Source organism: Poecile atricapillus, chromosome 1, assembly GCF_030490865.1.
Source record: "Poecile atricapillus isolate bPoeAtr1 chromosome 1, bPoeAtr1.hap1, whole genome shotgun sequence".
Classification (NCBI taxonomy): domain Eukaryota; kingdom Metazoa; phylum Chordata; class Aves; order Passeriformes; family Paridae; genus Poecile; species Poecile atricapillus.
Window position 1 is genome coordinate 141,054,806 of NC_081249.1, and position 27,373 is coordinate 141,082,178.

Sequence of the window (27,373 nt, forward strand, 5' to 3'; positions counted from 1 at the left end):
TTCTGTCTGGTTTTGATCTGGTGGGGGAGTTTGTGTCTTTTTGTTGTTGTTATTTGCTTTTTTTTTTTCTTTTTTTGGTACAATAGTCAATGCATTCAAAGTTCTGTTTGGGATTTCTTTTTATAAAGGAATTCTAGTTATTAGTCCCCCAATTAAATGATCCTAAATAGTGGGTTAGTTTTTCCACACCTCTGCCTTATGAGAAAACACTGAGAATAAGCACAATAAAAAGAAGTTAACCTATCGATCTGCAGCAACATTCTGCATTGGAACAGATGACACAAGCAGAGATTTCAAATTTCCTTGCCCATGGCCCCTTGCCTCTGCCTCTGCTCAGGCAGTCATGGCTTCTTTTCCTTGCTAAGGACATCAACGTCATCACCTTTTTGATAAGACAAAGCCCTGTGGCTTATAGTAACCCCTTTGGTAACATCCTCACCTTAAAATAATTTTTATTTTAAAATAATATAATAAATTTTAAAATAATATTATAATAATAATTTTAAAATATTTTTTTTCCTCTGCCTTGTTTCCCTGAAGCCCGCAAAGTACCAGGAAAATTCTTAAAATATTGTAAATGGTGGTCTGAGGAGGACAAGGTTGCCACAGCAACTGCCCAATGTTCCTGAGATTCATTCCTGCATCTCTCAAAACCATCACGAATGCCACAAACTGCTGAGGCGCTTGCTGCAAGCAAAGCAGGGCCATAGGAAAAGAGAACAGAGAAAAGCACCAAGGCTGTGGTAAAGGTGAGATGTGTCAGGCTCAGGGAGAGAGTGGCAGGCATTTAAGGCTTCGTGTTAAATCCCCTCAGCGTCTGGAATGCCGTGCGAGCGTATGGAGTGTTTCAACACGTGACAGTGTCTGACATGACACTGGATAATGTCACTTGGCTTGTGCTGCAACTCCACCATCCACTCAGGAGGGTGACATTTATTCCATCCGGAAGGGAAATACTGTCAGAAATGGGAGGCCGAAGTTAGCTGCCTCCCTTTTGGTTTGCTAAATAACAGCTTTCTGGGACGGAAGGTGTCTGGCAAAGACTGCAACTTGTCAGCCAGAAGTGATCAGCTTTTTCATGGGTTTGGGACTGGTCTCAGTACTGACTAGTGAGCAGAGAGCTATATTGGGGGTTAGGAGGTTTAGCACATCCATTCCCCTTTTGGCCCTGGTTTTCTCATCTAATAAACAAAATTAATGTTGTTATATTATCAGTGCACATGATCTCTGGGTCATCTGTTTAGAATGGCAGACAATCGGTACCATATGGCTCCGTTGTACTGCAGTTAACACATGGGAAAATACACCTGTGAGCTATCTGAGGGCTTTTTTTTTATATAAAAAAACCCCAGAACTTAAAAGAATTGCAGGCTATAAGATGTTCTGGTTCTGTAAGCAGGATCTTCTTTTCTGAGACAGACAGCTTGTGCCTGTGTGTGAGAAGCTGTACGAAAGAGCCAGATGTGATTACCTATGGAACTTTCCTTGGGAAGGGGCCAAAGTGAGCAAGCAGTTCATGTTTCCAACAGTGCAGTGTGCACATTTGCACCAGCTGAAACAGAGTGCTTCGTGGCCTGAAGCCATGCTGGCACTTCAAACACATAATCTAGCACTTTTCAAAACGTTACAGCATGTAGAATTGGTTCTGCTCTGGGACTTCTGAATTTCCATTCTGAATGTCTGTGCACGTGTGGGAGATTTTACCTCCATATGATCTCATGTATTCTATGCACACATTGTGCAAAGTTGCAAATATAAAACAGAGGGTAAGAGTATTTATATGAAAATTTAGGAGGTTCAGTCCAGCCCTCTTTTTCCTCCTGTGTCAGACTGATGTGCTCTAACACACACAGACTTTTGGTGGCAGAAATGTGTTCTTAAAAGCAATCAGGATGGGATGGGACCCAGTTGCTCTGCTTGTGTAGGAAACTTAGGGGAGTTTTGGAGGCATTTAAACACTATCACAAGCCTCATATGCTTTTAGTGTTACAAAAGCCAATCAGGTTACTGTTTGAAGGTATAAGATGCCCCTAAGGGCTTTGCTCACTCAACTGTACCGAGGAATTAAATGCTGGGAGGCAGTGCAACAGCCTCATGCAAGACCAGGCAGTCATCGCTGGTAAATGGGCCCGTGTTACAGTGATATTAGCATTTTAATGCAACTAAAGAGGAGGTAGATTGACTGTAATTTAGTATCCAGTTGCATGGCCTTGTGCAGGTCCCCTCCTGGCTGCTCCACAGGGGCCGATTACAGATACCCAGTGCACTTTGGGATCTAATTGGATTTATGTGCAGTAATGTAGTTGTGTCATCGCAGCGATTCTGCTGCACAAGTGCTACGAAATTCCAGAACAGTTAGTTATTTATGTAGGAGCAATAGTTACAGGATAACACATGGGGCTGACAGCTTGTGCCAAGGTCCAGTTCTAAATCAAAAAGTGTTTCACCTTTTTTCTGAAGCCACTGCAAGGGGATGAAATTATTCTGATCCAGCTTCCACAGAGATGTTTCTCCTCGCTCTTCACTGTGAAAGCACTGACCTGGCATAGAGATCCAGCAGGACATGGCTTTCGTCTTCAGCTGCTCCTTTGTTTGAACATATGGGCTGGCATGTGCTGAAGTGTCTCTCGACCCTGCAAATGTGGTGAGCAGAGGGACTGGCAGTAGCTAGAAGCCCTTGTGAAACATGACAGTTTTAAGGGGTTCATCTGGTGGCCCTTCCTGTTCTATTCAACAGGCTGGATTTCTCACAAAGACAGGCCTCGCTTCTCCATCCTGCACACTCCATTAATTTCTTGTTTCACTTGCTGCCTGTTGCCTGTTTCAGCCCCTCTCTGTCCCATCCCTCTTTGCTCTGGAGCTCCAGCTGCCTTTCTTGCAGCATGATACCAGCAGGAGACACATGTTTAGCTGCTTCTCCTCCATCAAAGCCGGCTCCTCAACGGGCAGCAATGTCAGTGTGAAGAGAAGCCAATGCCCAGCGAGCAGAGTTGATGTGGTGGCTGTGGACAATGTGCCAGCCACAGCTGGCCAGCCCAAGGATGAGGCTTAGCCTCAGCTGCTGCTCCAGCTCCCACGGTGTTTCCCCAGAGACTGTAATTAAAGACATCAGCTTGCTGGAGTCACAATTGGGCATGGTGGGTTTGCACTTTGTGCAGTTCGCACTAATGACAAAATCATAGCTATTAACCAAAGAGAATCTGTTTGGCAGGGACTTCCTCCCCTTTAAGGCAACAGTCAGGTGGAACATTGCTGCTGTTGGGCACTAAATGCAGCCTTTCATCCCTTCTGACACAGTACCTGCTGGTACCTACTGAAGCATTTGAACTTTTCTTCTCTGGGTGCTGTAATTTCTTTAAAATATTGTGACTTTTGGTGGATAAAAAAAATAAAATTCCTCTCCCACACAGACCTCTGAGGGCTTGTAGGAATGTAATTATATGCACACACAGTAGGAGCAGGAATCCTATCATTCTGGTTATTTTCTTAATGATAGGTTTATACAGCACAGTGTCATATCTGCTTGAAAGTTAGAACCATCTTCTCTTGGCAGCATCTATCCCAAGACAGTGGCGTCACAGGGCAGGACAACCAGAGAAATTGTCTCAATCACTCTTGCAAAACACAGGATGAAGCATGTGAAGCCAGAGCACTGGGCTCTGACTGCCAAACAGGGGCTCTCTGCTGTGAGGCACTGTCCCACGTCCTAGATGTCTTCAGTGCTGCTGAACCCGCTGCAGCCATCTCCCAGGCAGTCACACAGCACCTCTGAACTTTGGCACTGGTGGAAGAGCTCTACTGACCCGCAGCAGCCCTTGTACCCAGCGCTGTAAAGCAGGGCAGTTCAGCCGCTGCTCGGCTCATGCCTTCAGCACTTCACAGCAGAGACACGTGGATTGGCAAGAGATTTTGTACCCTCCAGATTGCAAAGGGGAACTCACCTCTGTTCTTCATCTAGAGGTGTAGGTTTACAGTGGCAGAGGAAGGACATTAAATGTGAGGGATTAATGCAAAACAAAAGGTCTATGAATATTCATTGTATGTTTTATATTGTAACAGTTTCAGCCACCTTGAAACTCCTTCTTTGCTGCCTGCCAACAGCAACCGATAGTCTTTTATTCACATAAGTCCTAATGGTAGGCAATTTTCAAAGGTACATTAACAAATGTTTGTGGGAAACATGTTAAATGTACCCACCCCAGAAATCATGCTGAAATGTTGGCAGTGAGAAAGCAGGGAGAGACCCAGGTGACTTATCTGGTGCCTCACAGGGAAGCAGCGGCTCCATCAAAGCTGTGAGTGTGCCAAAACCATTTTTGAAGGGTGAGTGAGTGAGTGAGTTACAGTGCTGAGCCCTATGTGGATATTGGACTCTTATGGCGTGGGGTGCTCTTTGGGGGGTTAAAGGCCCCCACAGGCCCTGCAATATGGGGTTGGGGCTGTGTCAGATAGGTGGAAAAAGCAACCTAAGAGTGGGTGCCCTGAGAAAGCAAGTCAAACATGCATGCCTTGCACATTAGTCTGTAGTCTCACCTCCCCTTTGCCTAGTCAAAGCTGTCATTAGCATTGTGTGGGCAGAAATTAAAACTTACTGAGAAAATTGTGATTGTTACCTTGAGGACAGGGGCAGTCTGCACCTGCATCCCTCTGCCTGCACCCATATATCTCATGCTTTTGGGTGGACAGGGCTGTGGCTTTGCTGTCCCTCTCTGTTGTTGCTTCCCAGGCAGCAACAATGAGACAGAGGGAGAGGAAATAGTTTGCTCAACTTGGTGTGACAGCTGGCTGGAAGAACGAGGGACAGCACCCAACATTTCACGCTGCTGCTCCTAATGGCTGGGCTTCCCAAAGATGAATTCCATCTTCCTTCCTGCCTTTTCCATTTTCCCAGTAAATGGGCTGTAAAGTCACAGCAGATTAAAGTTTGTCTAAACCTCCTATAAAATATTGAAGGTGCAGCTGGTATTAATCTAGTCCTCCTGTGGTATGAAGTGCATGTGTAATGGGACTATAGATTTACGTGTGGTCTGTGGGCATTTAAAACACCCCAAAGATTGTTAAAGAGATTCTGAATTGAATCCCTCACTGGGTATTAAAAGCTCTTCATTAGTGCTAATGTACACTGAATTAAGGTGGCAATTAGATTGAGCACGTACATCAGGGTGGTGTGTTTTAATAAATTGTGTATTTAACATAATTGCATTTTATTGACTTCTTCAGTAATTGCGTATTTTTCTCTTACAGGACAAGCTTGGATAGAAGGAGATACATGGGACACAGAGACAATTAAACACTGGAAGAGACACTGTGCTTCAAGTCCCAAGATTAGTAAAGGTGAGTGCTGTTCCTGGCTTGCTCTTTCTGTGTGCCAGGTACTTTCTCTGTATCTCTGTTGGGGCAGCTTAAGGGTAGCTATGGTGTGCTGGAGGTGGTGAGAAATACACAGCTCATCTGCCACTGTGTCATCAGTAAGGCACTGCAGAAAGTCATCCTTCCTTATGAAACTCCTTATGAAACTGCCCCTAATCTGTGTTGTATCTAGAGGAGCAGACTGTGCAAAAATAATGCTCCGAGAGGATTTTCTGGAAGGCCCTTCCTGTTAAATAAGTTCTCTTAGGAGATCCCACCACTTTGGTGTTGAGTTGAGTACTGTTGGCAGGTAGTGAGCACAGAAATCCCCTTATGGGAGGTGTACCTGGGAAGGAAGGCAAGCGTGCTGAGCCAGGTCTCCATGCCTGCAGGCAAGAGGCTGGCCTGCCACATTGCTGGGGAGGGCACACAATGGAGCAGTGCCAAGTGGTGGGGATCCTCTGCCACTGGTGCCGCTTAGAGCTTCAGGGATGCTTCCAGTGACATCTTATCTGGGACAGCCTCTAGAAATCAACATATTTACTTGAAAGAGAATCTAGTCCATATTTTCTAATGCCTTTAAAGGCTACCTGGCACTGGTTCTGGAGAACTTCAAACACATGTTCTGCTTTTACTTGGTACATTGTGTATGGCTATGAAGGTAGTTGTGAGTTGGCATCATTTCCTGCTCAAGCCACAGGCTAATATTTTGTAGGAAGTACTGCAGAACTGGTTCTTATGTTTTAGAGGAAACAACAGTTCAGGATCAGTTCAGTGGACAAGTTCTTCATGCATGTTGACAGCAAGGAGATATTTATGTTGAAAGAAGATCGTGTGATAGAAGAGCAGTGACTGAAAAAGTGATTTGCATGAGGGCAAAATGTCCTTTAGACATCTCTCTCAATCTCAGTTTTTCTGTGTTTTCTATCAAGTATTTAAGATGGGGAGACTGTGATGAGCAATCACCCAGTCTGTCTGAGTTTCTAGAGTGAAACACGAATTGTCTGCAGTGACCTGTTAGGGATGGGCAAGGAAAATGGGTCACACACTTGTTTTCAGTAGAGGGTAGGAGTGATAAAATACAGAAGCTGTGAGGATTGAGACTGGTGAAGATAAGGTGCTCCTGACAGTTCTGATAGACTGGCACATCCGTGAGATGTTCTTGTTTCATTTGCCACCAGGTAACTCGGAGACACCTTGGGCAGCTGTTTTGAAAAGTGTTTTTACCAAGTGGAGTTGTCAAACGCTGGAAGAGGTGTCCAGGGACACTGAGGAATCTCAGTCCTTGGAGATATTCAAAACTTAACTAATGTGACCCTAAGCAGCATGCTCTAACTTTGAAGTTGGATCAGATTTGGAATTGGCCCAGGTTGGAGGCAGTGGGTGCTTGTACTCAGTGACATCCAGAGGTCCTGTCCAACCTAAGTTTTTCAGTGATTCCTTCTTCAAAGCAAAGGTAAAGAAGTAATCTAAGTGAATCCATGGGTTTCAATCCAGTGTTAAACAGATATGGGGGTTGAGGGAAATGTCAATGGCAGCAAAGAAAAAATTGGAGGCCTTTTGGAGGGGTGCGGTTGGGCAGCTGCCTTTAGAAATGCGAAGTTCAAGGCAGCTGCAAGGCATGCAAAGCAAATGACAGAAGGAAGGAAGTAGCTGGAGAACAAAATAATGCATTGCCTTAAAAAAATAGACTGTATTCCTAACTGATTACAGCAGCTGGGCTGTGTTTCCTGGCTACATTGCTGGTGACTTTTACCCTCCCCATCCCTTTGCAAGATAAAATTCATGGGGGATACAGAGGAGAGAGAAATGTAGAATAATATGCCTAAGAAGAAGCTGAACATTTATAGCTATGTTTGAGACAAAAACAAATGCATCTCATATGTCTCACAGGTCTGAGATGGGACAAGACAGGGAGAGCATCTGTCAGCCGCTGTCTTTGCAGTTCTGACTGTTAATGTTTGCTTAGCATTAAATGTCTCCTGCAGAGAAGAATTTAATCTCTCACAGATTTGGGGCCTGGAGGAGGGGAGTGAAGGTATTTTTAAAAGGTAGATTAAGACATATGCATTCAGTTTTTATCACGCTTGTATCAGTGTGTAGTAGGAGTAACTCAGATAATTTGCTCTTTGTGTGTATGGCTTAAAAAGAAAAGTAGAAGGAAAGCCCATCTCTGTGGGCCAGGATGTCCTTTATTGTCAGTTATTAGCTGTGGAGCCTGTCATCGGGGACTCCAGGTACATTCAGCTAATTAGCAAGGCAGGAGTTGGCACAAATGCATTCATAATTACATTATTTGTAAGTCATATTATTTGCATTTTGCTTGCCTTGTCTGTAAACAGCATGACTTACATACTCTTCAAAGTCTGGAGCAGCACTGCAAATATGAACTAGATGGTGTTATCTGCTAGGGTGCTCAAGCTCTGACACCAAACAGTTTTAAGTGCCTCATAAGAGGTCAGATCATGCTTTTGGATGATTTCCCACTTGAATCAGTGCAATCACATGATCCATATGGTGGCCTTGCATGAGGTGTTTGGAAATCTGGGTACCCAGCAGAAAATAGAAAGTGTGTGTTGTGCCTATGTGTCTCTACAAGTTTTAAGTTCCACCAGTGCAACAGCTGCTCAGAGCTCCTGTTTCTCAGATCAGGTCAGTGGGTTGGCATTTTCTGGAAGCTTGCATTGACTTCTTCTGGTGTGGAAACTCTGATATGGTTTGTTCTTGGCTTTACCAGCCCAGACCTCACATTATTGCCCCTGAGTTCCATTTGCACATCCTGAGTGGAAGAAGTTTGGAATCTGATTGCCCCAGCAGGTGTGGTCTCAATCTGAAGCACAGCACTATGAGTAAGGTTGTATTTAGTTATTGCTTTGCTGTGTGAAGTGTAGGGGGTTTAGAAATTACAAATCTGAGCCCTGTACCACTGCTGGGGACAGTTTCTTGCCCAAGCAAAGGGAGCCCTTGTTTGTCAAAGGTGAGTGTGCATGTGTTTGTGTTACTCCCTGCTTATTGTGACTGGCTGGTTCTTCCAGACAGTGAAGTTTTCAGATCTGATTGCTCAATGGATTTACGGTCTCCTTTCCCTACTTATGCCTGGAAAACATTTTAACATCCTGAGTAGATGGGCAGGCAGGAGAGATGCAAAGAATCATAGCCTTTGTTTGTCTTTGAAAATAAAAGTAGACCTGTATTCAGCTGATGTAAATCGGAGCAGTTCCAAGGGAGCTTGCTCACCTTACAGGAAAAGCAGTCCCAGATATGGAAAGGAAAGTAAGGCAGGAATGTAATCCATCAACACTACAAAGCAGCAAGACAGTGTTAGGCTTAGGAGCTGCTGCTTCTTGGACCACAGGCACTGTTTGTCATGCAGGTGACTTTAGTGGGGTGTGTGAATTATATATAGTGTCACGACAAGGGTAAACTGGTTTGGGTTTTGTTATTTTTGGTTTGGTTTTTTTTACAAAGTCTACTATAATTGGATCACACAGGTGGGTACTCAAGGCACCAGGACTTCGAAATTTCTGAGATAACTTTAAGGCTTTGGCTAATATACTAGATTTAGCCATCCTTTGTTTCATTTGAGCATGAATTTTTAGTGTGATGATGGGAACATCTAGGTGACACTAACTCTGGGACTCTTTGAAATCCCAGTACCCTATTGATTTGTCTGTATTTTCATATCCCTCTCTAGTGTCCAATTCATGTGTTAGTGGAGCTAACCTCACCTTTCACCTTTTCCATGAAACTGAAGAATTCCCTGCCCATCTCCTTAGCCTTCTGGACTTCAAGATCCTTTTTCTCTGTCAGATTTGCAGACATGGCTTTAAAACAGTGTCAGGAAGCTGTGGGCATTTCCTGCAGGCCCACATCAGAGCTCTGCACCCTTCCCCATCTCCTGCAGTCACCCTCTTGTCTTTGAATCTATCTGGGCAGAAAAATTATGTATCAGGGGTATAAGAAAATAAACTTCGTAAAGGAAAGATATTGCCCTCGTTCTCAGGTTTGTGTTTCTCCAGAAGCAAGGTGGATCTTCTCAGGATTCCTTTGGCAAAGGGGGGTTCCCTGGGCAGTACCCAGCCAGCAGAGGCACACTGTTATCCTGCCCCAGGTACAGACAGCTGCAGGGGGAAAGCAATTGATTGTCCACACGAGCTTCTGTGTCACACCATTTGTGTGTTTTGTCACAAAGAAGGAATTGATTTGATTTTAAATCAAGTGAAAGCAGTAGACCAAACAAACCCTGTGTAACAAAAATCTGGCTCTTACCTCAGGCAGCCCCATGCTGGGAGCTCTGCCTGCCATGGGTTTCCTCAGCTCCTTGGATAAAGCAGAGCAGTTCCTATGATCACAGAGGAAAACACCTCGTGAGGCTCTGGAGCACTCACAGATTTTGTGGTTTAACAAAAACAATGGAGTGAAAGGCAGTTCTATTTCTGGCCTGGTGAAAATCTTGGATAATTCCAGGGCTTTTTCTTTTAAGTGAATTAAATGGACTTTGCTAACATAGCATATCATTAGACACATGCCTGTTAGGGAATGACAATTGCAGTTGAGAAAGGGAACGAGGTGCATTAAGGAGCTTGTGGGCTTTGGGAAGGCTCCTCTGGGGAGCCAAGCAAACCTGTGCCTCTGTGTTTGCAAATTTACAGCTCCATCTGTGCACAGTGCCATGACTGCATTGTTTCAGTGGAAGTTTTACTATTTCATGTATTTATTTGTCTGTCCCTCTAGGGTACTTGATGATATAGTGGCATATTTGGACGTATAGTCACTTCATTAAACAGAAAGCAGGAACTTTCCTCCAGTGTAGCCTAACCTGGTCAGGATTTATTGCTGCTCTTCCTAGAATCACTGGCCAGGCAGTTTGTTGTCTAATTCAGACACTGAGTTTCAGAACTGGTTAAGATTCCTTAGCATTTTTTCCTGGCCTCAGAAACTTTACAACGTTGATCCAAGGGTTCTTCTTGCAAAAGAGCTATGCAGGGTGGGACGTAGAGCAGCAGGATTTCACTGGCACAGGAACCTCTCCCACTGCATGGCAGGCAGGTGCTGTGCCCCAGGCTGAGTAAATATGTGAGGATGTCCCTCTTGGGCCCTGCCATATCCACGCACTGCTGTCATTCCAAGCCCAAATGTCTACAAGTTTCCCTGAAGCTGTTGTCCATGTTTGTGTGGTGTTCATTCTGTAGAGGAAGCTTGTATGAAGATAACTGTCCCAAATGCTTTTTGTGTGTCTTCCAACTGGGCACAGCTTGTTCTGGCTCCTGTTTCAATATGACCTTTTCTCAGCATGAAATAGACAGGTACATTCAGTGATTCTTAGACTTGACAAGCTTTAAGGAGTGGGGAAAGAAAATTCCTTCGTGTGCAGAGGGATATTTTTTCCTCAGTATCTCACTCTGCAAGTAAAGCTAGACCTTTCCTCTCCTGCAACCTTCCCCTTCACTTCTGTGTTCACCTTCAGACCTTAAAGAACGCAAAGGGACCAAGCAGCAATCATTATCTCTTAGCAGCCTCTGCTATGTTCCCTGTTCAGGTAAGACAATTTAATGAACTCCACAGGGTCTTGGGGGAAATACAAATAGATTGGAGACAGGATTGTGTCATTCCAATAAAAATGAGTGTACTAAGAATGTGCTGTTGTTTTGCAGGAGGAATTGGACAAAGGACCCTGAAGACCATGGAGGGAGACTGTTTGAGCTGCATGAAATACCTGATGTTTCTTTTCAATTTCTTTATATTTGTAAGTATTTGGAATTCACTTTCTTTTCTGGATCTCCCTGTTTCCAGCAGCCTGCTGTTGCCCAGCAGGGTAGGCTATAGTGTGGTAAAGCTGCCACAATACAGCATATCTCCTCTGCTCTGCAATAGCAATCACTGAGCATTTTGCAGCATCCAAAGATGCTCAGACATTCAGCAAGGCAGCACAGTGGTCACTGTTGTCTGAGTTATTGCTGTCCTTGACAGAGGAAACCACAGGGAAAGATGTAACTAATGGTGCACCTGGTTCATCCTTGAACCAGGCAGAAGGAATTGTTTTCTAGTCCTGGGTGCCCTGCTGAGGTTTTCACTCAGAAGCAGTCATTTTCCAGCCACACGTGGAGTCATTCTCAGCTGGTTCTGTTTTTGAAAGGAAGCGTGGGAGTGCCCAGCCACCCTGGTCTCTGTGGCAGGTATGGTTCATGTGAGCCCCTTCACTGGGCTGTCCCCTACAGATGTGGCAGCAGATCAACACTGTCTTTCAGCAGTACGGAGGGAGTACACAGTTGGTAGAGCGATGTGTCAGGAAAGAAAGGTGCTTTTGTTGCAAATGATTCATTTATTGAACAAGAGATACTAAGAGCAGCATGTCAGAAGTCACCTGCAGAGCAGAGAATTCATACCTTGGAGAAACACAAATTCTCCAAATTAACATCTTTGATCGAAAGATAGCAATGCATTCAGTTTTTCTGCAGCAGTTGTTCTGTGCTGACCTGTCTCCCTCTCTCTCCTGTCCTTGTGCTGTGACAGCTGGGAGGAGCCTGCCTGCTGGGACTTGGAATCTGGGTCATTGTGGATCCCACAGGTTTTCGAGAGATAGTGGCTGCCAACCCCCTGCTCTTCACGGGAGCCTACATCATGCTGGCCATGGGAGCAATGCTCTTCCTGCTGGGCTTCCTCGGCTGCTGTGGTGCCATCCGTGAGAACAAATGCCTCCTGCTATTTGTAAGTGCCCTTGCAATTTCTGCTGGCCTCTTGGTGCTTCCTGTATGGGTGACTGCAGAGGTGATAATTACAGGAATGAGTGTCTGTTGTTGTAGCTGTTATTCCTTCAGATGATAGGTAGGTTTAGGATACTTTCACAGACTGCTAGAAATACAGATAATTTGCTTTTTCACCTATATAGATTTGAGTCCAGTCTAAGAGTGTATTTTGACCTTTTTAAGTTTTCATTCTCATTGACCCCTTTTGGCTGTTTGATCTTTTTCTACATTTATAAAGTGACCAAAAATGGTCCTTTCTTGGCTACTCAAAACCCACTGTTCCACTTGTAGATTCATTTATTGGGGGCTCACAACAAAGGAGGGAACACTGGAGCACAGCCCCTGTGCAAGGGAGCCCCTCCATGCCAGCAGAAATGCCCAGCCCAGAGCTGCATCATAGCACAGCTTAGTCACTGCTGTCACTGCTGCTCTCAGCAGCTGGTCACTCCCTGACACAGCCCACTCTGCTCCTAAAATGAACCAGACTTGTTACCTTTGGACAAATTTCCCCCTGAATGACGGGTTAAACTTCAGCCCATGGTGGTCATCAATAATTACAAGGAGCTAAAATAAATCACTTTTCCCCTTGCCCCCCACTCCTCCCAAGTTCAGATACTAAAGGATGTCCAGCCATTATCTCCTCCTGGAAGGCGTTGCCAATTATGTATTGAAAGACAAAGACCATTGCTTTTATTTTTCTTTTTTATTTTGTGAAATGTGATCTTCTGCTTCTCCTCATGGGCCTGGTGGTACTTTGGGTTCTGCTTTGGTTTTTGTTGTTTTTTTTTTTTTCTTTATTTTAAATCTCTATCTTACTGTATTTTGTTAGGATAGTGTCTTGCACAGATGCTTCATGGTTCAAAAAAGGCTAGTCTCTAACTTTAAATAGGACAGGAAAGTCCTCTTTCTTGAATGCAAACCCATCTTTTCCTAGAGAAGAGTGTGGCTTCACTGAGATAAATTCGCTCCAGCCCCTGGCTCCTGTATGCCAGGATCACATATATGCCCACATATTGAGTTCACAGCCTGCAAATGAGAGCCCCTTTGGGGAAGCCACTGGGTTTGATTTTTAGTGATTCATGCCAGAAGTAAATCAGAAAAACAAATGTATCACCTGTGAAGTCTGTAGAGATCTGCCCAGAGGAACCTAATAAAAGGGAAATGATGAGACCCAATGAGCCTGAAGTTACTTCAAAGCCTGTCCTTGTCAGATTACAAAACTAAAAGTGAAGTTTGTTGAGAAATGTTATTATAAGTGAATGGGAGAATAATATTTTCACTCTGCTGCATACAAACTGGTGACCTGGCTGGAGAAAGGGAGCTGTGGGCCATGCTCTTTCCTAATTTAACATCATTTTTAGCTTTGAATGTTTCTCCATGTGTTTTAATTATGCTCCAGTACACTCAATTTTGTGGTTATTACTTTTCTTACTCCTAGAGATAGTTCTGCTGCTGTATTTATTTACCTTTATTATTATTTTATTTTGAATAAAATCTCAGAAAAAGATGAGCTGGAAGTAATGCCCTAGACTAGGGGAAACTCTAAAAGTAATTACAGGATAATGAATTATTGTTCATTTTGGTCAGTCAGATCTTCAAGGGATTTTGGTATCAACACCAGCTTGTGTGTGAACATCCAGCCATCTCATGTTCAGCAGTGTGAATCACTTGGATGAAGACCTGTGCTGATACCAAGGAAGAAGAAATATGTTTCTAACTTCTTTTTTTGGGGCCACACCAGCTGATGTTAAAATCAGCTTATCTTAAAACATCTGTGAAACCCGAAGTCTGATAGGAGTAAGTTTTAGACATTGAACAGGCAAAAGATTCATGACTGCATGCCAGAGAGACTGGGAACACTTGCAAAACAGAGAGTGTAAGTCTTCGTGGAGGTGGTACCTGGGGAGACGTTGCTAGATCAAATCAAGTCCACTTACAAAGTTGTTAAAGAATTGATGAGCCAGAGAGCTGCTTGAGTGAGATTCCACCGTGATGCATAATGTATGCCTGAAGCTTTTAGTCCAAATGTAAACAGAAGATAGAAAGGACAAGACAGATGCATGTTCTCTAGGCTCTGGTTTCAGTGTTTGCAAGCATTTTTATTTTTCATTAATCTGCTTGTCTTTTTGGTAAAAAATAACCCTGCCACTATAGAATCTAACATGTTGCATTAAGCACAGGGCTGTGAAGCAGTTCTAGATTTCCTGGCATTTGGACCTGGCTCACAAAAAAAAAGAACAAATGGTGGCCTGCAAATGAGACATTGAATAACTTGTCCTGAGGGTCCTCTGACTGCAAAACACCACTGTAAAAATCAGAACCCAAAGTACTGTTGAACATACAACATTGCACCAGGGGACTGAATTCAGCTTTGTTAAAAGAGCCCATGTTACCTTCATTTGGCTTAGTTTCAAATGCAGACATCCTGTTTTGCACTCCTGCAAAATGGATGTAGTAGCCCCTCAAACTTCACAGCATGAAAATGCAGGTCCTTTGAGTAAAAGTCAGTTGATGGTCTTTTTGGAACGGCAGTTCTGAAACCAGAATATTGGATGAGTTATGAAAAATAAACACAGAGCATTAATTTGTGTAAATTTCTGATAAACCAGTTCTGTGAAAATTCCTGTAACCATCACCTGGAGCTGAGGCAAGATTTTTCACCACTGTGAGAGAGCCTATTTCTCAGGATGTTCACCTTGGATGTGGGGAATATCTGTGTTCAAATGTCAAGTATCAAGCTTGAATTTGAATGTGAGATTACTGTGTCCCATGCATTTTCCAGCTAGCTCCTTTCTGCTCTCACATATCAGTAATCAATTTAATTTTTGGAAGGAAAACACATTAAGCAGATTTTGACTCTCCTTCAAATGCAGAATGGGAGCAAGTTCTGAAACACTGATGATCCATCTTTTTCTCATCAACCCTAATGGCTGCTTGTGGGTTTTTTCCTACTGTAACTTACAAATCTGTAATGCAGAGTGCTCAGTGTAAGTGTAAATCAGTTTGGGAATGATAATGAAGCTTATCACAGATAATCTGGGAATGACTGCTTCCACTTCTGCACAGACCTGTGCTGGAGCTCGGGTGAACATGTGCCCCCCAGTAATCAGTAAATGAAATGCAATTAGCAGGGTGATGGGATTAATCACTTGATCACCACCTTAGACCTCAGTGACTATGCTGAGATCCCTTGATGGATGATGATGTGAATTTGCAAAGCGTAGTTCATTCTCATCACTTGTTCTTTGCCCTCCTGTGGTGAAATTAAAACAGTCTCTGAACAGGAAAAAAAGAAGCCACACAGAATACTCCAGCAGTAAGAATAAATTAGAGTTAACTTGTTCAGCGGAATCAAGCAACAGCATGCTGTTAAAAACCAAAATCCCTGCTCATCTGACTTGTTTTGTTATTGGAGCCCAGGCTCCTTTTCTTTTGTTTCCACTGCAGAAGTAGGAAGACAAATGTGATAGGGGGGTGCATGTGCTTTTCCAGTGGGGAGAAATCACTTACAGCTCTGATAATTGACAACAAAACAACATTTTGCCCATTATAAGCAGATAGTTTGAATTCTCTCTCCATCATTGAAGTGCACAATGCACAGCCTTTCAGACACTGTTTTTAAATTGCTGCTTGGGGATCACAATAATACTTCTGGCCCTGTCTGCCTGTTTTCTGTTTCAGAAAGACCTATAAACTTCTCACACACACAAAAAAAAAAAAAAAATCCAGACTTCTCTTGTGTTTATTTTTACTTGTTGCTTCATCTACCTTCATTGGTAACATATACCAAGTTTATTACCCTCTGCATGATGTAGTCTTACAGGGTTCCCTATTCACTTTTGCCTGTCTCACACAATGCCAAAATCTGAGTTAATGTCTTAACATTTACTAAGTTCTGTAAAATAATCTCAAAGTCCGTGGGCAAATTTTTGGGCTGTTTGAATTTTAGCCAGGCTGATTGAAATGGTATTTTCTCTTTATGGCAATAAGAATGTAAAAAATGACCACCTAGTTCAGATTTATGGTTACTCAAATCCATGATTTTGTCTACAAGAATGGAAGTAAATGCCATTTTGAGAGAGAGTGTAAATCTAGCCACTTCATGCTCCATTCCTATAGCTATTCCTCAGCACCAACATTTGTTGTTTTAAGGATGTTAAAGGGTATATCCCTGTCTGTTCTTTTTACTGTTTCATAATGACTGAAGCAGCACCAAATTAGCATGAGGCATCAGTGTCACTGAGAACTGGTCACAAGAACAGGCAGAATTTGAAGTGAAGCCTGGAGGAGTCCCGTCACCCATCCTGGGCTGCAAACACTCCTGCGTACCTGAGCGCTCTGGGTGGACAAGGTCTCAGGAACAGCACCCTCACAGCAGGATGTCAGTCCCTGGGGATGAGACCTCTTAAGTGCATCTGATTTACTTCTGTGGGGTGGGGAATGAAGGCACAGTGGATCACTCAGGCTTGGTAACCTCACCAAAACAAATTGGTAAGACTGAAAACCAAACTTTCAGACTGAAGCAGCAGAAGGTTGCAAAGGCAACAGGATATAGTTCCAGCTTAGATTGAACAGCCATGTACGTCTCTGTTTTGCTTTCCTTCCCTTTTCCTAAAATTATGATGACGTAAGTGTAAGAGTTTTACTTCAACATGGAGGTCAGTCCATTTTAGGTCACAGGTATAAATATTTGAGGGTATATCCCACTTCCTCTTTCCACAAAAAATAAGCTGTGATTATATTACTGTAAAATTGTGTTGTTTGTATTGTGCTCAGGGCTGTGTGTGCATTTACATGTGATACCTATACTTGTGTCTGGACAGTTTAACCTGTGTGAACATGTCCACAGTTCTATAACTTTTCCACCAAAGCAGGCTTTACTGTTTTCATCTGGTTTATCAGGGGATACTAGGGGTTCTGTAACCTTTTATGCTTTTACTCATGAGAACCAGGCAAAAGTGTCACAAACTCCCATGTCCTGTTACGAGGTCAGAGAGGGAATGTGTGCTTCAACTGACTCTCTCATACGGTTTCTTAATTGTCAGGGGGAAAGAAAAGTCTCCTTAGTTATTTCTTTCCGTGTCTTTGGTGATTAGCAAAACCCTGTATTCCTGCTACCTATTGCACACATTTAATGCTATGTTTGTGGTTTTTATCTTCTCTCTTCCAGTTCTTCATGTTTATTTTGTTAATCTTCCTGGCAGAGCTTTCAGCTGCAATCCTGGCGTTTATATTCAGAGAAAACGTAAGTATCTGATGGGGGGCAAACTCTGGACCCCAGTGGGGTTATACAGAGCTGGAGCAGGGTGTTAGACGGTGGCTGAATTGTCTGTACAGTGACTGTTTCAAATATCAGCAAACCTCGTTCATTACTGGCCTGCCTGCAGAACTGCCAGCATGTCACGGAATGCTAACTAACCTGGCTAGTGCAGGATGGAGAGTTTATGGGGACACACTTATTCCTGAAGTTTTTAGAGTCTTTTAAAGTCTTCCTGACTCTCTTGCAGCCAAACCAGCTGCACATTCCATCAGAGAGAAGTTTTATAACAAAATCACACTATGATTAAAAGCAACTATGTTCCTTTTTCAATATAACATGTGTTTAATATTAATAGTTGAAAACTCCTGTTTTCCAGACAGAGACAATGCTTGCTCTGCAGTGCAAAAAATCTCTTATGAATCTTCTAATCATATTCATTCTTGATCTTCTGCCGCGGCGGTGGAAAGCCCGGAGCACCGCGACTTCTCCAGAAGCAGCCTTGAAAAAGGCTGGCCCGAAGCGCATGCGAGCAGCTTCGAGCAGTCGAGTGATTCTAGCTCAGCTCAGTAATAGTATAGTGATTTCAGCTCAGCTCAGCTCGGCAGCGGCGGCGGCAGGCAACACAGGAAGCAGGGACGAGACAGCTGGTCCAGCGTTCCACCAAGGCACAAGCCTTTATTCAGGCAAAGCTTCGGCGAAGGGTGCTGGTAACAGCGAATCTCTCGAACAGAGGAAAACCCGGGATATTTATGGGGAAGGAGAGGGGCGGGGGCAAGCCCGAGATACCTGTATCGGGGTGGGACAGCAGGGGGGAACACCAATGAAACACAACAGTTTAACATAACTAACTCAAAGACCCCTGGGAGCGACATTGTGTCACTCTTACAGAGAAGTATCTCCTCTCCAGGGGAGGGCCAGTATCTCGGGCCCAGCGGGCTCCTCCGCACCCACAACTCCCACTTCTTTATTTATTAAAAAGGCATCCCCTAGAGAGTTAGCTGATAGCTTCTTAAAACATGAAAACATACTTAGGAAGATAATAACAATCAAGAAAACCCAACAAATGTTCTTGAGAACGGAGGCAACCCATCTCTCGAGTCCCCAGCTCACAAAAAGGTCTTCAAGCCACTGGGGCTCCTTTTCAGCCTGGAGTTTTTTGACTGCATGTTGGAGTCTCTGGATGCGGGCGTGGATGCCTTCGCTGGGGCTGGAGAGGTCAAAGCAGCACAGCCCGTTAAATTCCTCGCAGCCATGTCCATGGGCCAGGAGCAAAGGGTCTAGAGGGTTGGTGGCACTGCCCATGGACAAGCACATGTGTTCTTGTTGGAGTGTCTTTGCGAGGGTGATCCACACATTCTCCTGGGACTGTGCTACTAGCCAGGCATCCACAGCTGATGTTTTCAGGAGCATCCAGATAATCAGGGACATCAGGAACTCAAGGATGGTTTTGCTCTCCATTTTCTACAACAGGACATAGAAGATTAGCTCTAATTTTTGGAGGGGGGGGGGAGCTATTTTCTTTCTCCCTTTCCTCTCCCGTCTCCCCCCTCTTTAAAAAAAAAACAAAAACAAAAAAACTAAACAATTATAAGCAAGGTTATTCTGTGTATTGGGGACACAAGACTCGACACCAGCAGCAGCAGAGGTGCACTTGGGTGTAAGCTGGCAATTTGGGCTAGGGAGCGAGGGCAAGAAGGGGAAGGGGGAGGGGGTTAAGAAGACTTGTGTACTGTCACGGTGTCAGGCGTGACGTTGGCAGTCGTCTCGTTGCAGCTCTGGTAGCATGGTTTGGCCTCTGTCTGGTTGTTGGTCTGGTGGCAGGTCGGTTCTGTGGACTCCGACGACGTCTCCGTTTCCAGGCTGCAGTGGGCTGCTGTTTTTCTGGACCTGTGTGGGTCTCAGGAGACTTTGAAAGTTCTGAATCTGGTGCAGGGTTTGTAGGGCCTAAGTAAGGTTTTACATTTTCCCTGGGAGCCACTTAGGTCCTGATGGTGTGGACACACACGCATACCCTCTCCCCCAGGTAATCAGTGGGAAGGGTCCTGATGTCCGTTGTGATTCAGGATCCTTGATCAGCACTGGCGGCTTCTCTGTGAGTTTGGCATGAGTTGAGTTAGAGAAGTGCCGTATTACAGGGGGGTCAGGCTCTGTAGGTGAGCAATTTAGAAAGTTCATGACATATAGAGCCTTACAGAGCCTCTCAATGGGAGGAATGATCTCTGTTCCTCCCCGCTGGTGATCAAGGACTCTTTTTAGGTTTTGGTGGGTTCTCTCTACTATTGATTGCCCTGTAGGGGAATGAGGAATGCCCGTGGTGTGTTTCACCCCCCACTCATTGAAAAAGTCTCTTAATTTGTGAGAGGTGTAAGCAGGTCCATTGTCTGTTTTAATTTGTTCTGGGACTCCCAGGGTAGCAAAAGCAAGGAGAAAATGTCGGATGGTGTGCTTGGCATTTTCTCCTGCATGGGCTGAGGCAAACACTGCACCAGAGAAGGTGTCTACAGAGACATGTACGTATTTGACTCTCCCGAAGGATGGGACGTGAGTGACACCAGTTTGCCATATCTGGCAGCTGTTAAGTCCTCGGGGGTTAACCCCGGAGTTAACGACAGGTATTTGGAATGATTGGCAATTAGGACAGGTGGCAACTATTGCCCTAGCCTGGTCTCTGGGTAGTCTGAACATTCTCATCAGTGCAGGCACATTTTGGTGGAAGAACTGGTGGGACAATTTCGCTTGTGCGAAAATGTCAGGGACATTGGCTGCTCCAGCAGGCATGGCTAAGGCGTCTGCCCTCCTGTTTCCTTCGGCAATGGCACCTGGGAGGTCAGTGTGCGCCCTCACATGCATGACATAGTAAGGTTGCTTTCTGTGAGAGATAAGATATACTAATTCAGAAAGCAATTTGTATAAATTTGGGTTAGAGACTTCTTTCAGAAATGCATGTTCTGCTCTCATAGCTATTCCAGCTACATAAGCCGAATCAGTCACCAGGTTGAAAGGTTCTTGGAATTTCTCAAAAGCTCTGACAACAGCTGCTAATTCAGCAATTTGTGGTGATCCCTCGACCACTTGGACATCAGACTCCCATTTCTGTGTCCTGGGGTCCTTCCAAGTCATGACTGACTTGTGGGATTTCCCTGAGCCATCTGTGAAAACTGTCAGGGCCTGGAGCGGTGTTTTGCTCTGTAATGATTTGGGGACCAAATTAAATGTGGTTTTGAAAAGTCTGTGGCCAGGTGGGTGTATAGAGATTTGGCCTGAATAGCTATCGAGAGCAAACTGAAGGCTCTCATTGGTTTGGAGCAAAGGCTCCAAACTTCCAGTTGCCAATGGGAGGAAGATGCAGGTGAACTCACAGGCTGCAAGAGTGCGGAGACGGACTCTAGCTCTTTTAATGAGTTCAGCCATGATTTCTTGTGGAGTGGTGATAGTCTTAGTGGGCTGGTTATGTGTAAAGATCCACTCAATGATAAGGAGAGGATCCTTCAATGCAGTGTCCCATTGAAAGATGAGTGCGTGTAAGCGCGGGGCCTTACCCAGGACAACCAGCTGGAAGGGCAGGCCGGGCTCATAGCGGTGGGCTTGCCGTGAAGACAGGGCCTCCTGGACCTTGGTGATGGATTCTCGAGCCTCTGGCGTGAGGGAGCGTGGTGAATCGAGGGCTTCACTGCCACGGAGCAGGTTGAAGAGGGGTGCAAGGACTTCTGTTGTTACTCCAAGCAGAGGGCGTATCCAGTTGATGGACCCACAGAGCTGATGTAGGTCCCGCAGGGTCTTGGGATCATCTTTGATGCTCAGCTGCTGGGGCACGATGGTCCGCTCACGGATCTGGAGTCCCAGGTAGGTCCACGGGCAGGTGTGCTGGATCTTGTCCTCACGGATCTCAAATCCAGCGTCCTCGATCGTCTGGATAGTTTTTTGTAAAGTCCGGTGCAGATAGTCATCGTCAGCAGCACAAACCAGGATGTCATCCATGTAGTGGAGGATGACAGCATCTGGGAACAGGGTCCTCACAGGTGACAGGATGCGGGCCACGTACCATTGGCAGATGGTAGGAGAATTTTTCATCCCTTGAGGAAGGACTAGCCAATGGTATCTTTTTAAAGGTGCTTGTCTGTTTGGAGAGGGAACCGAGAATGCAAATCTGGGGGCGTCCCGGGGATGGAGGGGTATGTTGAAAAAACAGTCCTTTATGTCAATGACAGCCAGCTTCCAATCTCGGGGGAGCATTGAAGGGGAGGGCATGCCAGGCTGGAGGGGGCCCATGTCTTCAATAACATCATTGATTTTCCTGAGGTCCTGAAGGAGTCTCCACCTGTCTTTGCCTGGTTTGCGTAGGACAAAGACAGGGGAGTTCCAAGGGCTATTGGTCTCAGTGATGTGGCCTTTGGCAAGCTGCTCTTCTACGAGGGCTTCCAGTGCGCGCAGTTTGGTCTCAGATAGGGGCCACTGATCAACCCACACTGGATGGTGCTGTTTCCAGGTGAGTTGGGGGGTGGTAGGCATGGCGCGCTTCTCAGTGACCCCCACTAAAAATCCCTGCTGGGAATCCTCAGAGAAGCTCCCCATTGGGACAGGAGATCCCATCCCCAGAGGGTGATTGGTGCTCTCACCACAAATGGCCTGATGGTTGCCATTTGTCCTTCAGGTCCTTCGATAACAACATTCCGTTTGCTCCTCATGGAAGCTGTCATCCCTCCAATTCCTGAAATCATGCCTGCTACAGGCTGTAATTCCCAATTGTCTGGCCACTCGGAGCGAGCGATGATGGTAACATCTGCTCCAGTGTCTAGCATTCCTGGGCGCTGAATCCTTTCCCCATAACAAAACATGCTACAGTCCACAATGGGTTTGCAGGAGCCCACAACCTGTGTCCACATAGCACTGGGGTTGAGGGGAACATGATCTGGGCAGTCACTAGGAAGTAAAAAGGCCTGTGCCACAGGGGTCTGTTCCTTTAAATAATAAGGAGGGTCTATGCAGGCCAAAGAGATGGAAATTTCATCTCCAGGGTATACAGTCTGGACTTCAGGAACAGTCTGAATTTGTCCTGGACAGTTAGTTGGATCCCCAAGTATTAAGATGTTAGAGGGACCACCTGGTGGTCCACGTTTCCCTGTGGGGACTTTGTAAACACAGTCACCTTTCATATGTAAAGAGAGTCTAGTTACCAGTTGACGCCGGGTTCCCATCTGAAGCGCTCCACCTGCTGGGCTTAAAATTGGGGCCCCCGTGGAGGCAGGATGGTGGGTTTGGCAGGAGGGGTGGAGTGGTGCGGCATTTGATTTGATGTCGAAGCGCGGGGCCGTCCCGCGCTCTGCTTGAAGTTTCCCGAATGCCAGTTCTGTCTGGGGAATCGTTGGTGGGCTGGCGGTTGTATAGAATGTCTCTCCGGACAGTCTTTGAAGAAGTGTCCAGGCTCACCACAATTAAAACAACAATTTCCATTGGGGTTTGCAGCATAAGCTCCAGATATCGCCTCTGCCACTCCTTTAGCCACTGCAAGTGCCACTGTATTCTCACTTGAGGCAGAGGAGTGTTTGGTGCAGGCTTCAACCATCTGATCTATGGTTGGTTCGGGGTCCAGAGGGAGGGCTCGCAAAACTGCTTTGCACTCCTGATTAGCATTGGCCATTGCTATTTTTACTAATAATTCCTTTTGTGCCTGAGGGCTCTCTATCTGCTTTTCAATGGCTATTTTTAACTTATCAATATACTTAATAAAAGACTCAGTTGCCCCCTGCTTAATATTGGTGAAGCACTGTGTTGGCACTTTATCATCAGGGGTAGTAAAAAGAGATATCTTGGCAGCATTAGCTATATCCTGTAAAGCTGCTTCAGGCAGATCCCTGGCCTGATCTCGGGGCTTTTGGAAATCTCCTTCTCCTGCTAATTGCTCTAAAGTAAAATTGGGTCTGTTAGCATCTCTTGCATAAACATCTGCCAATTGCTTTAAATGTTTTTTCCACTGCCTCTCCCACAACATGTATTCTGCTGGAGAGAGGAGGCAGTTCATAATATTTTTGATGTCATGAGGGACCATGACGTGGGCAGAGAAGGAGGCTTCCAACAAGTGTTTAAAAAAATGTGAACTCCTGCCATGTTCCTCGGCAGCTTTACAAAGTTCCTGCAGTTCCCTGTAGTGAAGGGACTCCCATGCAGCAACCTGTGCCCCTGTCCTGTCTCTCCTCATTATTACAGGAAAGGCAAGTATTTTCTGGGACAGAGCTGAGTTCCCCGCCCGTGTGGCTTCCCTCTGCACCTCGGCCCAGTGATCTTCATACTCAGAATCTGAATAAGAAGATTCACTGCTCTCATCTCCTAGTGGAGATGGGGGGTGCTTGGTGGCAGCGCGGGGCCGGCTCAGGTGTCTAGAGCTGGCCCTTTTGTGGCAGCGTGGGGAAGCGGGGGTGGCCCCGCTCCGGCCGGAGCCGTCCCGACCTCCGGGGCACTGGGACCCTGGAGCGGGCGCGCCGCTGGGGACGGGGCCCCGGCACAAAGGGACAGGAGCGGGGCCCGCGACGGGGAGGGGGTTCCCGATGGATGGGGGAGGGCCCGACGCGGTTACACCCAACGACGCAGTGGGGGGGGAGGGGGAACAGGACACGGCAGGAAGAGAAGGGGTGAAGGCGGGAAAGTGGCCATTTTGGGCATCGAGGGCGGGAAAACCGGGGTGGGAGTGGGACAAAATGGCGGGGCTGGCCACGCTGCCGGCGCCATCTGTGCTAACGCTAGGAACTGGGGGGGACACAACCGGGTGTGAGGGCATAGGAGAAAGGGTAGGGGAAAGACCCAGAGCGGCATGGCCACTGCCACCCTGGTGCGGGTAGAGAGACGGTAGGAGGGTGTCAGGGAGACGGCAGCAGCCCTGTGCCCGGGGGCAATGTCCACCCGCCGACTGGCTCTCAGGCAGGGAAAGGGGTTCAGGGACACCTGGAGGGGCTGACGGGGTTGGGGGTTTTAACTGGGGACTCAAAACTCCCTCTTCTTTTTTTCCCTCTTTTTCCAATGAGAAAATAATATTTTGAAACACAGGAAAGAATTTTGCAACAGAAAAATCCCCTTTAGCTTGAACTGTATATAACTTTCTCCCCACATTATCCCAAAAAATTCCTGATTTAGCAGAGTCCGAATTAATCTTAAAATGTTTAAAAACCCAATGAATAAATCTTTTTAAATCCCCTTTAGAAAACTTAAAATTTCCCGCTTTTAAGGTAGTTACAACTTGGATATAAAAGTCCCTCTCAGGTGGGGTCAGCCTCAATACAGAGGACTCATTCCCCATCCTTTTTCACTCCCCACCCAGCAGTAAAACAGCAAAAAAAAAAAAGAAAAAAAGCCCGAATAAAAAACCTTTCACAGGATACACTTACAATTTCTCTTCGGCAGATGCCGGCGGGCGAAAACAAAGCTGCTGGGTGGGTGGTCACCTGGGCGGCCGGTCCTCAGGGCTTTCCCTTGCCCCAGATGGTCAGCGAGGGTCCCGGTCGCAGCCTCTTGGATCGCTTCTTGCTAGAACGCAAGCAAGCTTCCTCGAGGGGCGGCGGCTCCAACGGCGGCTCGCCTCACAGCTGAAGGTGCAGGCGGACGCTTCTTCAGGGCTTCTTCAAAGCCCCCACGTTGGTCGCCACTTGCCGCGGCGGTGGAAAGCCCGGAGCACCGCGACTTCTCCAGAAGCAGCCTTGAAAAAGGCTGGCCCGAAGCGCATGCGAGCAGCTTCGAGCAGTCGAGTGATTCTAGCTCAGCTCAGTAATAGTATAGTGATTTCAGCTCAGCTCAGCTCGGCAGCGGCGGCGGCAGGCAACACAGGAAGCAGGGACGAGAAAGCTGGTCCAGCGTTCCACCAAGGCACAAGCCTTTATTCAGGCAAAGCTTCGGCGAAGGGTGCTGGTAACAGCGAATCTCTCGAACAGAGGAAAACCCGGGATATTTATGGGGAAGGAGAGGGGCGGGGGCAAGCCCGAGATACCTGTATCGGGGTGGGACAGCAGGGGGGAACACCAATGAAACACAACAGTTTAACATAACTAACTCAAAGACCCCTGGGAGCGACATTGTGTCACTCTTACAGAGAAGTATCTCCTCTCCAGGGGAGGGCCAGTATCTCGGGCCCAGCGGGCTCCTCCGCACCCACAATCTTCCATGTTCTGCTGCTCACCAGACTCCTACCAGTGCTTGTAAGATATCCCCCCTGACCCACCCTAAGCAAATCTCCTCCCACTTATTGCCCTGCTTAGTTTCATCCTTCTGTCCAAAGCTTCATATGATGTAGCCTTTCTCTATTCTTCTGCAATGAATATTATATGGCCATCATCCCTCCCGTGACCTAGTTGTAAACTTTTACCACAGTAGTAGTAACCACAGTCTCATTTCTTTCTCTAAACAGCAAAGGTCTGGGCATTTTTTTTTTCATGTTCACACATGTACAAAGGAGAGCCTGACTGAAGTAGGTCCATCCTTCTTTGAACGATGTCTGTGAGAAAACATTGGCTGGTAGAGGTGGTCACTAGTGACTATTAGTATTTATTTTGCTTATTTTGCCTCTGCCAGTAGCTAGAGAACATACACACATTTGCTGTACTGAATGTGAGAGAAGTGTGGCATGAGCAAAAAAGGGGCACGTACAATGATGAATTTCTTAAGCAGTATATACTTTTAATTGTATTCATTTAAAAAAGCTTTTGATAGAAAAGAATCAAAACTTAGGAAGCTCACAGTGAGAGAGTGTGGTGTTTTTATAGTAGAATGGGCTTGGGGAAAGGTAATGAGAGGACTTTTTTTTCTATTTATGAGTTGGTGGTCTTTTGTCTTTGCCTCAGATCTGAGGGCAATGAGGAAGGGATGGCACTCTGCACACAGAATGGGTGCCCCATTCCAGTTTAGGCTTTGAGACCATGCCCTTATGGAAACACCTATAAACATATTGCAGCATGGGGAGTTCTGGTGTCTTCCAGTCATTACAGCTCTGCTGATAGGAATTTTTAGAGAATTCCTTTGGTTCAGCACAAGGGCCAGACCACACACATAGAAACAGGTATGTGCTTTGTGACAGAGACAAAACATGGTCCCTGGGGAGCGGGGCCTGGGCAAGCAGCTGTCAGCTGATGGCTCCCACCTTCCCCCTTCTCTCTGGGAAACCTGTAAAAGGTACAAGAAACTGCCCAGGCTTGCTGTGAGTGCTGGGTGCGGGGTGGCTGCACTTTTGATGTGTCCTCTTCGCTTACAGCTTGCTTCTGGGCAAAGCATGGACATGTAAGGTCATGTTACCTTGTAAGATAAGGTCACAGTGGTTATTCTAGACTTCTGTGGCAACTGGCAGTGTTTTGTGAGATAAAACTTGAAGGGGAACAAACTTATATCTTTCTTGAGCTTGTCTCCTTGTTTGTATCACCATCTTCCCACTCTGTCAGAATGATTGACAGGAAGGGCTTAAATGGGAAGGAATGAAGAATGTCAGATCCCAGCATAGCTGGAGTTGGCTCTGTGCAGAAGTCAAACTTGATCTGCGAGTTCTTGTGGTTTGTTCACTCCTCAGGTTTCTTCTGAAAAAAATAGCTCTTGTTTTGGTGTTGCTGTATATTGTGGTAACTTGTGGAGAGCTACTTGTGGCCAATTTTGCTGTCACCTTGGGTTAGGGTGAGCTACGTGGGTGGACAGAGTTGTTCTTTCATTGATCCTATGGCGGGTAGAATTCTTCACAGTAGCAATTTAAGGTCAAGATCAGATGTGCTTTTCTCTTCCTTGCAAAACAAATTACTTTCAGGGCATGTGGTAGCAAATGCACACAACCAATTTAAATTTCTTCGAAGCTTACCAAGTGGGATTCTATGATGGTTGTTGCACCAGTTCATGTGGCGGTGGTATGTAAAAATGAGACAAGAGATACACTTTATCTGTTTGTTTTACATTTGTATACATTTGTATACATTTGTATAGTTTTCCATCCAAACCAGCTCCCAAACACTCAATGGGATTAAATTATCAACATTAATTACCTAAGGGAGTGAGAGAAATC

The 27,373-nt window shown here is 45.7% G+C and overlaps 1 protein-coding gene across 6 annotated transcripts in view; it reads left to right on the top strand.

The window, feature by feature from the left end:
* The window catches only part of TSPAN18 (tetraspanin 18), a 127,856-nt gene that overhangs the window by 88,329 nt on the left and 12,154 nt on the right, over positions 1-27,373 (top strand). For all 6 annotated transcript variants that reach the window (XM_058829670.1, XM_058829688.1, XM_058829654.1 and 3 more), the window contains 4 exons: positions 5,245-5,334; positions 11,004-11,095; positions 11,863-12,057; positions 17,266-17,340. In XM_058829670.1, the coding sequence (XP_058685653.1) occupies positions 11,033-11,095; positions 11,863-12,057; positions 17,266-17,340 (333 nt within the window). In that variant the 5' untranslated portion in view covers positions 5,245-5,334; positions 11,004-11,032. The remainder of the gene's footprint in view (positions 1-5,244; positions 5,335-11,003; positions 11,096-11,862; positions 12,058-17,265; positions 17,341-27,373) is intronic.